The 11,441-nt window shown below is 45.9% G+C and overlaps 1 protein-coding gene across 7 annotated transcripts in view; it reads left to right on the forward strand.

Moving 5' to 3' along the window:
• Positions 1-6,231, forward strand: part of POU2F2 (POU class 2 homeobox 2) — a 266,759-nt gene extending 260,528 nt beyond the window's left edge. For 3 of the 7 annotated variants that reach the window (XM_029577335.1, XM_029577334.1, XM_029577333.1), the window contains 5 exons: positions 761-937; positions 1,284-1,350; positions 2,420-2,621; positions 3,015-3,088; positions 3,826-4,851. In XM_029577335.1, the coding sequence (XP_029433195.1) occupies positions 761-937; positions 1,284-1,350; positions 2,420-2,621; positions 3,015-3,088; positions 3,826-4,148 (843 nt within the window). In that variant the 3' untranslated portion in view covers positions 4,149-4,851. Of the gene's footprint in view, positions 1-760; positions 938-1,283; positions 1,351-2,419; positions 2,622-3,014; positions 3,089-3,825; positions 4,854-5,797 lie in introns of those variants that run through there. The other 4 variants (XM_029577336.1, XM_029577339.1, XM_029577337.1 and 1 more) reach the window with 4 other exon arrangements.
• Positions 6,232-11,441: the final 5,210 nt, after the last annotated feature.

Raw genomic sequence — 11,441 nt, forward strand, 5'->3', positions numbered from 1 at the left:
CACTATACTTAATTATTCAAGGCTGAGATTTACAGAAGCAGTAAGAAAAGGGCAATCTGGTAGAGGTTTATAAAATCAGGAGTGGGGTGGCATGGTTATTCATCCTTTCAGATCTTGTCAGGATTAGGGGACACTCCATGAAAGTAGCAGGTAGCAGATTTAAAACAAATGGAGGAGAGAATTTTTTCAGTCTGCACAATTAAGCTGTAGAATTTGTTGCCAGTGGTCAAAACTAATATTTAGGGACTTTCATGTCAGTTTGTATTTTATTTTCTCTGGGATTTTATCAATGTTTGTTACAAGAACAAAAGTGGGAGAAATTGGTGGAAAAAATTTGACTTGCCATTTTTCCAGGTAAATATTTTTGTTCTTGTTGTAATAAAACTGAGAAATTCCCAGGGGAAATAAAATAAAAACAGAAAACAAAGTTTCCCCTACTAATATAGCTGGTAGACTGGAGGATGGCAGCAGGGAATGGATTCCCCCATTAGGGTCTGCAGGTACTTCCAGGTGCTGTCAAGAGAGAGGATGCTGGGTGTGATGGACCATGGAGATGATCAGATGGACATCCCTGCTCTGTCCCCTGCCTCACAAACCCCTCTGTCCTCCCCATGTGATCTGGGTCAGCAAGGATACATGTCCCACTGCAGCTTTAAAGCGAAGGTGTGGGAGAGCCCAGGCTGTCTCTGCATTAGCCCACCTCTCCAGCACTACAAAAGTGTGTAACCCTGCCTTCTCTGCTCTTTCCTGTGCCCATCAGAACCAGAAGCCTACTTCAGAGGAAATCCTACTGATTGCTGAGCAGCTGAACATGGAAAAGGAGGTGATCCGTGTCTGGTTCTGTAATCGCCGACAGAAGGAGAAGAGGATTAACCCCTGCAGCAGTGCGCCACTGCTGCCCAGCCAGCCAAAGCCAGGCATCTACAGCCCCCACTTGGTGCGTACAGATGCCCATCTCCTTCCCAGTGACAGATTAACAGAGTAAACCCCAGAGGATCCTTTTCTGAAGTCCCACTAAGGATTCCACATTCACTGGGAGCCAGAATGCCTTTGCATTCCATGCTTCCCCGTCCCTTGGTAGACTGGAGGTCGGGAAGCCTGGGTTCTAATCCTAGCTCTTCCACTGACTTTGTATGGGACCTCAGACAGGTCACTTTATCTTCCTGTGATTGGATAATTGCCCTGGTGTAAAAAATGTGCTGTGTCACCAAGGGATGTGGTATGGAAGGCGCCGTTTGGAATTGTATATGATCTTGGTTTCTTCTCTTTTCTTTATTTTGCAGGTGACGAATCAAGGGACAGGAGTAACTCTAACAAACTCCCAGGCTTCCAGCAGTCTCAGCACAACAGGTCTGTCTTGGCCTGGCCAGTCCTGTCCTGTAAGAGTAGAGGAATTTCCCTGTTCCCCAGTACCTCTCCTCTCTCTCCTGTATTGTAGTAGCAGACAAAATCCCTCATGTTCCTGTAACCTGATCTCTTCTCACCCCGATACAGGCCGATGCAATAAAGTGCACCCGGCGTAACAAGCGGTTGGAAGCGTGTCCATAACCCCCAATGCAATAAGGGGATCAGTGCGTCCAAACAAGGCATAGCTAATGGCGCTCATCACATGTAAATGCCATGTAGATGAGGCTATTAGATATTACTCTGCGATGCAAAAAAAATCCTTGTGAGCCCGATGCGCACTTTTTAACTTGTAAAAGTTTACACCACACATCAAGTGCTCAACTTAAAAACAAAAAAACCCTGCTTTTCTGTGGTTCATCCTACTTAATATCGTTGCAATCCTAAATAGGAAGAACCACAGAAGGCCGCACCAAAAAAAAAAAGTATTGACATAAAAAAAATTTTGGGGCACACAATATGCACCCCCAATATACACGCTCCGGGCCGAGTATATTGAGCATGCGTATTGTGCAGTAAAATAGCCACCGCAGGCATTCCTAACCTGCGCACAGGCCACGACTCCTGGGCACCCGATGCCATGGACGCGTCAGGGACGCACAATTTATACCTAGCACATCTGTTGTAGTCCGGCAGCTCATTTGCTTATTGCATCAGGCACCCAGCAGAGGTGATTGCGCGCGCGTTAAAAAAAAAAAAAAAAAAGCACATTTTTAGCATGTCCGTATTGCATCAGCCTTTAGAGGAGCTCCCCTGTGTGCCTGCATCCTCCGTAGTCTAATCTCCTCTCACCCATGTACCATACAAGAGAAATTTCCCCGGGCTCCGTCTCTCTCACCTTGTACTGTAACACTAGAGGAGCTCCCCTCTATCCCTATAACCGTTTGGGCTCTGCTCCCCCCCTCCATCCTATGTTGTAATACTAGAGAAGTTTCCCGGGGTCTCTGAGCTTTGGAAGCCTCTCCATGGCCTGAGTTATTCCTAATCCCTGTCACTCTTTCCTTCCCTCCTGCAGTTACTACCTTATCTTCAGCTATGGGATCTCTGGCTCCCAGCAGGACAGCAGGGGGAGGGGGTGGGGTTCCCTTGCTGAATTCCATCCCCTCGGTCACCCCACCCCCAAACAACAGCACAAACCCCAGTCCCCAGAGCAGCAACAGCAGCAGCAGCAGCGGCCACTCCGCCATCGGCTTCTCAGGGCTGAATCCCAGCACGGGGTGAGTGGTGCTGGCCTTTGCTTTTTCTTTGACTGACAGTTCCTGTTTTGCTGAGTAACTTCATTCCTCTCTCTCTCTCTCTGTCTGCCCGGTGCAGGATGATCCTCCGTGGACAAAACAAAGGGAGGGGAGGGGGGAGAGGTGAAGTTTGAAAGGCATCCCTCTTCAAGAGGGTTGGGGGTTGGAGAGGAGACGTTTGAGGACTGTCCTCCTGCAGGGGTGAGGCGTGGGCTTACAGGACTTGCCCCTCTCTTTGGGGGGGGGGGGGGGGGGATATTGTAGTGCTGCGCGCTTGCTTTGGCGTCCCTGGCTGCGCTGTCTCTGTTCTTCTGTAACTGCTCACTCCCGCTGCTTGGCTCTGATTGGTTTGTGGTATGGTTTTGATTTTTTCAGGGGCACAATGCTGGGGGTGAGCGCAGGGTTAAACCCCACTCTCATGGCCAAGAACCCACTGGCCACCATTCAAGGTTGGTGTGAAGACCTTGCCCCATCTGTCCTCCATCCTGTGCACCCATATGCCATCTGTGTGTGTGTGGGAGCTGGGAGCCAGGGCTGGGGCCTTCACTCATACCCTGTGTCTGGAGCTCTCGCTTTCCCTCCGCATTCTCATCCATGCTTGTCTGACGCTTCACTAGCAATAGGCCTATAAAAATGCCCTTTCAACTAGCATTTCAGCCTCATGTGGCATTCTTACATTTTTGCAGGAGCGGGGGTAGATGGGCTTTGGACAGTTCTGTCCTGTCTTGGGGGTGGCAGGGAGGTACTGGACTGTTCCGTGTTGCTTCTCTTGGGGGAATACTAAACTGATCCACTCTGTTTTCTGAAATGACTATCCATTGTTTCCGGTTTCCTTCCCTTTGGGGAGTGGGTTGGGGGCTGGGCTGGGATAGATTTTTTTTTTAATTCTCCCAGATATGTTTTTCCGTGGCAGTAACCAGGTGATTCCAGTCAAAAGAGGAAGCAGATGAACCAGAGTTGAGTTCTACTGCATTCTGGGATATATACGGCCTAGCCTTAGACTGCAAATCTATCATGTTTTAGGTGCAGGATGGAGGAAGGGCTAAAAATTTCTTGTAGGATATAGAACTGATTGTGTCTTAGTTACAGTTTCTCCATCTCTTTCTCTTCCTTATTTTTTCTCACTTTTCCACTTTCTCTCTCTCCCCTCCCTCTGTCTCTTTCTCCTTCTCTTTGTACTTCTCAGCATTGGCCACTGGTGGGACCCTGCCCCTTACCAGCCTTGATGCCGGAGGGAGCCTGCTCCTGGGCACAGCCACCTGCGGCGCTGGCACCCAGAGCATCGTCACCTCGTCCCTCTTCCTGAACCAGGCGGGACTTCCCCTGATCAGCACCAGCCCTGGTGTGGGCCTTGTGTCAGCTGCTGTGGCAGCCTCTATCACAGCCAAGTCTCCGAGCCTCTCCTCCTCCTCCTGCAGCTCCTCCTCCTCTTCCTCCTCCTCCTCCTCCTGTGAGGCAACGCCTGTCCCAGTGCAGGGGGTCTCCGATGCAGGCGCCAAACCTGAGTGAGCTCCGCTCCCCGTCCAGTCTCTCTCCATGCGCAGCAGGAAGAGAAGGACACACGGTGCCCGAAAAACAAGAGGAGAGGGTCACCAAAAACGACAGAAAGAGGGGGAAAAAAAAAGAAACCAAAAGAAAGGGACCACAGCAAAGAAGAAACAAAAACTCCACACCAAAAAAAAACAAAACCCCAACTGACCAAACTGGCACCAGAACCACATACACTCCCTGAAAAGCCAAAAGAAAACCTTTTCTTCTCTGTTCATTGTCAACGGAGATCTCAAAAGATGAAAAATAAAAGTAACAAAGCAAAACCAAAAAAGGTCAAACCACAGACACAAACTTGGGAGCTAGAAGAAGCCCCCAATGCCAAAACTCCAAAGCTGCATCCAAAGTTTCCAAACACAAACGCACCCACACCCAGGCAGACACCAAAAGGACTTTTAGAGTTCCAACTTTTTCTGAGCGTTGCTTTCAAAGCAGTTTTTGTGTGGTTTTTTTTTTGTTTTTTTAAACTTTTGAGTTCCTGAATTTGTGTTAATATTATTATTATTATATATTTGTATATATTTTTTTGTTTATGTTCTAATATTTGTTCTTTGCTTACAAAATTTTCTTTCATTTTTTATATATTTTTTGTTTCCTGAAAAAGCATTCCCGTTTCATTGAAGTTTTTCTTTTGATGTTGATTTAATGTGTATAATAATGTAAAGGGAGAGTGTAGCTATTTTCTTTTAATATAATTTTGTAGAAATCTGAGAAAAAATTTTATTATTTTTTATATCATTATTATAACTTGGGATTTTTATTATGCATATAATTTGCCTGATTTTAGTTATTTTAATTTTGTTTCCTTCCTTTTTTCATTTAAAGTATTTTCTGTATTTTATTTCTGCACACTTTAATCTAGTGCCTGTCAGTGGGAGTTATGAACAAAAAAAAAAAACAATTTAAGTTCCAAAAAAAAAACCCAAGAATACTATAAACCAAAACTTAAAAGAAGAAAGAAAAAAAATAGGAAAGGTGAATTTAATGGGACCTGCCACTGGAAGGAAGATGAGATTTCCATGTGTTTATACAGTGGCAAAAGAATATTTAACCAAAAAAAAGAAAGTAAACCAAAACATATGAAGAAATAGGAACAAAGGAAAGCCCAGCTCCAAACTTTGAAAGAAGAGTGTGTGTTTGATGTTCTTAGGGTGTAGATGTTGAGTTTTCTCTGCCTACAAAATACCTCATTAACAAGTTTTTTCAGAAGACAATGAAGAAGAGCAAAGCTATGAGGGAAGGGAAACCTTCTGAAAGAAAACCAAAAAGAAAGCTTAAAAAAATCCAACCGGCCCAGGAGTTCGCCCTTACCTCGAGTCTTGAAAGCTTTACGTGGGCTGCTTGAAATGTTCTAATCTTTATTTTGTTTGTTTATTTTCTAATTTACTTTTGTGTTTCTCTCTCTTTCTCTCTCTCTGAACCAAAGTCTTGCTTTTGCAGAGAAAGGATGCTTTAGCCATGGGGAAAAAAATACAGAGAAACCCCTTAAAAATTGAACATCAAAAGTTAAAGCAAACGTGATGATGGGGGAAGTTTGGGGAACCTTGAACTTTGACCTTTCTTAAAGGAATATTGACCTCATTTTAGCCTATTTGCTTAAATCGTGTTAGATTTTCAGGTGGTTGAAAGAAAATACTGTGAAACTTAGATTTCAGGAAACGAAGAAAGGAAAAAAGAAAGAGGAAGAAAAAGAAGACTGAATTGCAGGTGGAATGGACTTTTAGAGCTGTTTACTGGTCTGCTGTTACCTGGCTGATTCTGTGTGCAAGTACAGGGGAGCGGTGTTAAGTGAAGGGAGGCGGAGGGTGTGTGTTCATACATCATGCTCCCCCACTTCTCTCCCCAGCACGCACACAAATTCCTGAATATACGGTTTAGAAGGAATGTTTTAACCTGTAGTGGTCCTCGATCGATAGGGAAAAGATGTCTCTATGTTCTGTATTTATTCCTTATTGTAAGAAAACAAAAAAAAAGACAAAAAAATTATAAAAACAAAAAAAAAAATTCAAGAACCAAAAAAAAGCTATTGATTCTAGACCAAAAATGAAACTATCTCTCCCTGGTAACCACCTCGTGGTGGGTATGGCAGGGGGCCCTCTGTGGGGGGGAATGTTGCTGCATTTCCAAACAGGGGGGGGGAGGGGTCATTGGGAAATGGGTAGACGGAGAGGGGGGACAAGCCAGCAGCCATGTCTTAGTGTGGGTCCACTTCCATGTTCCTGGCCAATGAGAAATGGAGGTTGGAAGGGTGCATTCCCATCCCCGCCTTACAATCCTGCCAGTGAAGAAAGTTAGCTTCTCATTTTTAGGTGGTGGTTGCTCTACAGCCCCTGGCTCAAATCTCTGTGGTCTGCTAGTAGGTTTGAAAAATAAAATCACCATTTTTACACACTCGGGCTTGTGCACAAAAGCAATTGAATCAGAAGTCTGGGATGTGTTCCATTGCCGCCTTGAGGGTGTTTTTATGAAGGCGAACATTAATGATTAATCAATCCCTGAGCATGTACAAATGCATCCAAAGGAAAGGGGATATTTTTAATCCATAAAGTGCGGTGATCTGAGGATTAAGTTTGAGCTTTGCCCTGTTGACATCTATAGGGCTTGCAGTTTCGCTGCTTCAAGCAAGTTGTAGGCAAAACCATTTTCCTGGCCATCTTTCCAGAGTTATACTCCTTCAATCCCGTCTGTGATTCTGCGCTGACTTGATGAAGAGAGCAGAGCTCTCGGAAGCTGGCCAGAAATGTATTGTGAAGTCCAGTAAAAAAAAAAAAAAGTCTGGCCCACACTTTGTTTGCTGACCCTTGTTTCTAGGGTCACCTTCCAATAAGCTGAGCAGATCTGAGCCAGGCGTGGCAGAGCAGAGACCCACGGGCATTTTCACCCTTCGTTCACATGGCTGCCTGCGTCTCAGAAAGCATGCGTGTTTTCTGAAGCTGAGCAGAAGCCCTTCTGCGTCTGCCCTCCTACAGCCTTCTGAAAATAACAACAATAAAGAAAGAGAGAGAAAGCTTTAACCAGCTGTAAAACCAAATATTTAAATGCAGGCTCCTCTTGAGGGGGGGGCCTGTGGGGGCTTGTCTTTGGGGTGAGGCATGGCTGCAGGGTCCATACCAGGCACCCAGGTGCAGTCCCACCCCCTCGGGCTCCCATATTGTTGCGTTACAGACCCCACCACGAAGGTTTGGGGAGATAGTCCGTTTAAATACCTCAGACTTTAATGATTAAACCAAATACGAAAAAGAGGGAAAAATGCTTTAAGGGGACAAGTGTCAGTGAAATGGTCACAGTGGTGGTATCCTAGCAAGACTGGGGTAGTAATGTGTGCTGTTTTTCTGGCTGTGCTGCAGTTTACTGAATGTCCCCCTCCCCAAGCACCGTTTCACCAGACAGAAGCCAAGGTGTGAAGGTGCCCGGGCTTCGGGATTGGGTTTGGGGGAGGGAGGTGCGTACTGGGAAATTAGTTATCCATTTCTGGTCTTCTGCTTCCGCTCCCACTTCTGGGCACAGTCCTGGGTTTTTGGATTCCTAGCAGGGGCAAGAAGTGAGCAGAGGTGGTGGCTGAGGCCCCCGACCACGGCCTACCGCAGTAAACAGACGGCCAGCACTCCCCACTGTGCTGCTCTCTGATTCACTGGCCCCTGGGGGGAGCTGCTTGTAGTGGACATGACAAGGACGGGTGAGGCTCCTCTCCCCCATTTCACCCGCCAGTTCCTCTCCCCCTCCTTTCCCTTCCCCAGTGGCCTCTCTATCTAAGTGGGGGGCCTCTGTTGCCTCTTAGTGATGCCAAATCGTGTAAAATCAGCAGGGGCGGGGGGAGGGTATGTAATGGGGGAGGAGGGGAGAGAGGCACAGAAAGGAAAGAAAAGAAAAGTAGAATATTCTTGCCAAAGGTAGAGTCCTAGCTTTCTTCCTTACTCGTCGGAAACTGCTTTTGTTTGTTTTTTCTTTCTTTCTTTTTTTTTTTTTTTAACTTTTGTTGTTTATTGCTGTTGTACTTTGCTGTTGGAAGATTTTTGTTGTTGTTGTTGTTTATTTATTTTGTACCTCAGACTTTAGAACCGACTGAAAATGTATCCTGTACAAACCGTACGGTTCTCGTATCATGTCCTTATTTTTTAAATACCGCAACCAAAGACGAGGCTGGAGGGAAAAATCCTCAACCTAGTGTGTACCAACTCCATTCCCCACCTGCACTCCCTACCCTTCCTCGCTCTCTCTCTCTCTCCCACTAAAAGCAGCATTGGGCAAGTGAGCTGTTTTATTTGGTCAGTGCAATATTCTTTGTTTTCTGTTCTTAAAGTCGCCCAGTGTTGGAGACATTGACGCCATTGGAAGTGAATGCCTTGTTTGGCCTGATGGCTGTTTCATGTCTGTTAGTCCCAGCTCACTGATCAGTTTACTGGGCAAAAAATGAAAAAAACCCCAAACAAACAAAAATTCACATTTTTAATGCATTTAGTTCCTGCAGAAAGAAAATGGACTTCAAAGCCCTGGATGTAGTTTTTGTAGCCAGTCATGCTGAGATCGGCCATAGAAGGAAGTATCTCGGGCTTCTGATGACATTTTTACAGACAGTGCTTGTGTGCGCACAAAGAAAAGGTTGCCCAGTAAACCGAAACAAGTGTGAGTTTGGAGGCACACAGATACATGGGCCAAAGGTCTTATTGTCACAGAGATATTGGATTGCAGGATGGAGACAAATTCAGCCTTAGAGCCTCCAGTCATCAGAAGGGATACAAGAACATCTCACACACACTGAATTGCAGCTGGTGGGTGCCCGGGATGACATTTATGACAGTTAAGAGAATCACCAGGTGATAGGGCAGGAGGAGAAGTGTGGGGGTCAGTGGAACTTGAGGTCACGTCTAAAACGCTGCCTGACCCTGTGCCAAGGGAGGGAGTCCAGAGTGCAGGGAGGAAGGGGGACGAGGACACAAGGAAGGAGCACAAGTAGACCTGAGGGGAAGGGAAATGGAGGAAAAATCAGTGCCGGAGAGGAAGTGGGCATTTAGTGTTTCCAGGTAAATGCGTTCATCGCAAATTGACTCCTCCTGGCGTTTTCATGTGTATATGAAAAGGCTGGGCTGCTCCTCCCCCCCCCCCCCCCCTCCCAGTACCTGCCAAAATCTCAGGGTCCCGGTTATGGCAGTGAAGCGTTCTTGAGCTGTGAAAGGTTGTCTTTTTGTTTTATTAGGACTGGTGTGACTAGAGGAATTTCAGCACCTCAAAAAGTTTCAAGATGACCTCTAATGGAAGCCCGTTCACTGGAACATTCCTCCAGCTTGCTGGCTCCATTTTTGTCCAAGGCATTGAATGTTTGTCCAGGATGTTCTCCATTGAATACTCTGAGAATGATATCCCTGACTTTCCCGGGAAAAGCAGGAACGATTCATGCATGGAATGGGTGCAAACCAGACCCAGACCAGCCTCCTCAGAAAAAATGGAGCCTGCTGGCAACGCTTCCAGTTCACCAGGGTCTAGGGTCGCCACCGCGCTCCATGTCATAGGCCGCAGACTGAGCCAGCCCTGGTTTTATCTGTGGGACTTATAGCCCCAGCTTAGGGAGATTAGAAGAACCGAGACTGGCTCTGCCTGTCTGTTATGGCTTGGAGTCTGCCGCCAGGCCTGCTTGGGGCCTTCCCAGTTTTTATTTTGCCAGATACTGACTTGTTTGGGGCTTGAATTGCTTTAAGGTTAAAATGACCAAATTGCTCCATGTGTTAAGGGAGGGGCCGAGTGGGTCTTGGTTTTACTCCCATTGCATCCCTGAGCTTGTAGTTTCGGTGTCTCCAAGAAGTGCAGGAACCACAAGGGCTCCTAGATGCCAGGGTTAAAACCAAGATAGGCTCAGCCCTTCCCGTATGACATGGCGCTTAAAGAGAGAGAGACATCCACAGCAGCCCTGCTTCTTCCCATCCCTGCCCCCTCCACCCCCCCCCCCCTCCCCACAACCTCTCTTCATGGCAAAAAAAAACAAACTGTAATCCTCCGGGAAAAAATAAAAAATAAAAAAAAAACAGCTGAAATCCAAAGCCGTTAGAAACATGGAAAATACAAGAATTCAGAAAGCTTGTATAAATATAGTAGGGAAAGAAACAAAAAAGAGGAATGAAAGAAACCAAAGAGTATTTCATTTATCAGCAACAACACAGAATAAAACTAGCAACTAGGCTACCTTCTTGAAATGCAGTTACCCGGCATGGTGACACACGACCTCAGCAATCCAAAGTTTGAAAGAAAATGTATATTTTTAAACTGTCATTGAGATTTTAGCTTCTCGTAATGATGATGATAACAATGATTATTATTTGTAACTCTGTAGCTTGTTTTTTTTTTGTGCTGCCAGATCTTAGATGCAGGAGAACATTTTTAGCAACTATAGGGGTATTTTTTTTCCCTGTTATCCCTTTTCTCCAACCCGTTGTCCTCCTCACTCCTGTCCAGGCTCCCTCACCCGTACACACTCATCTTTTATTTAAGCACATTTGTGTGATACATTTTGGGTTTTTTTTCCCCTCCATCTGTTATGACTGAGAAGCCAAAAAAAATAAAATTCAGTTAAAAGATCTTCCCCCCCCCCCACCACCATTTTGCTCTCCCCCATCATCTTACAAACCCCAAAATCTAAACGTAGCAGTGTCTCTCTTCCATCCAAAAATGCAGAGCTGTTAGAGAGACCCTCTTAAATTAACGTGAAGATAAAGGGGACTCTTTAACAGGGCCGGAGTTATGATTTTGGCTCCCACAGGCAGCATGCCAGGGCTGTGCCCCTTTGAAGCTGTGCCAGCACATGGTCCTTTGGCACACTCAAAATGTGGTGCCCTAGGCAGTTGCCTAGCTTGCCAGTGCGTAAATCCGGACCCGCTCTTTAACGAGAGCATTACATCTAGGTATGTCTCTGCTTTAGCTTTTCAGTTCTTTTGTATAGGGATACATTTTGCAGAACACAACCTCAACAGAACTAAACTTCATTTGGGATCTTGTGCTGGGCAGATATGTAGAGTGTGCTTTATACAACCGCTCTATGCTTGGCAAATGATGGCTGGCAGTACCCCGCAGAAGGGAGACTATTGGCCACCAAGGAGGCGGGAAGAGTGACTAGGATTATAGTGCCCAGCCTAGACGGAGGGGGCACTTCGATTTGAAGGTTTCCTCCTGGCCAATAATTTCCCACCTCTTGATGACTGGGGCAGCCAATCTTTGCTTTAGAACATTTCTTTATAAAAAAAAATAATTATTATTGCAGGGATGGGA

The sequence above is a fragment of the Rhinatrema bivittatum genome, chromosome 14 (assembly GCF_901001135.1).
Source record: "Rhinatrema bivittatum chromosome 14, aRhiBiv1.1, whole genome shotgun sequence".
In the NCBI taxonomy this organism is placed as follows: Eukaryota; Metazoa; Chordata; class Amphibia; order Gymnophiona; family Rhinatrematidae; genus Rhinatrema; species Rhinatrema bivittatum.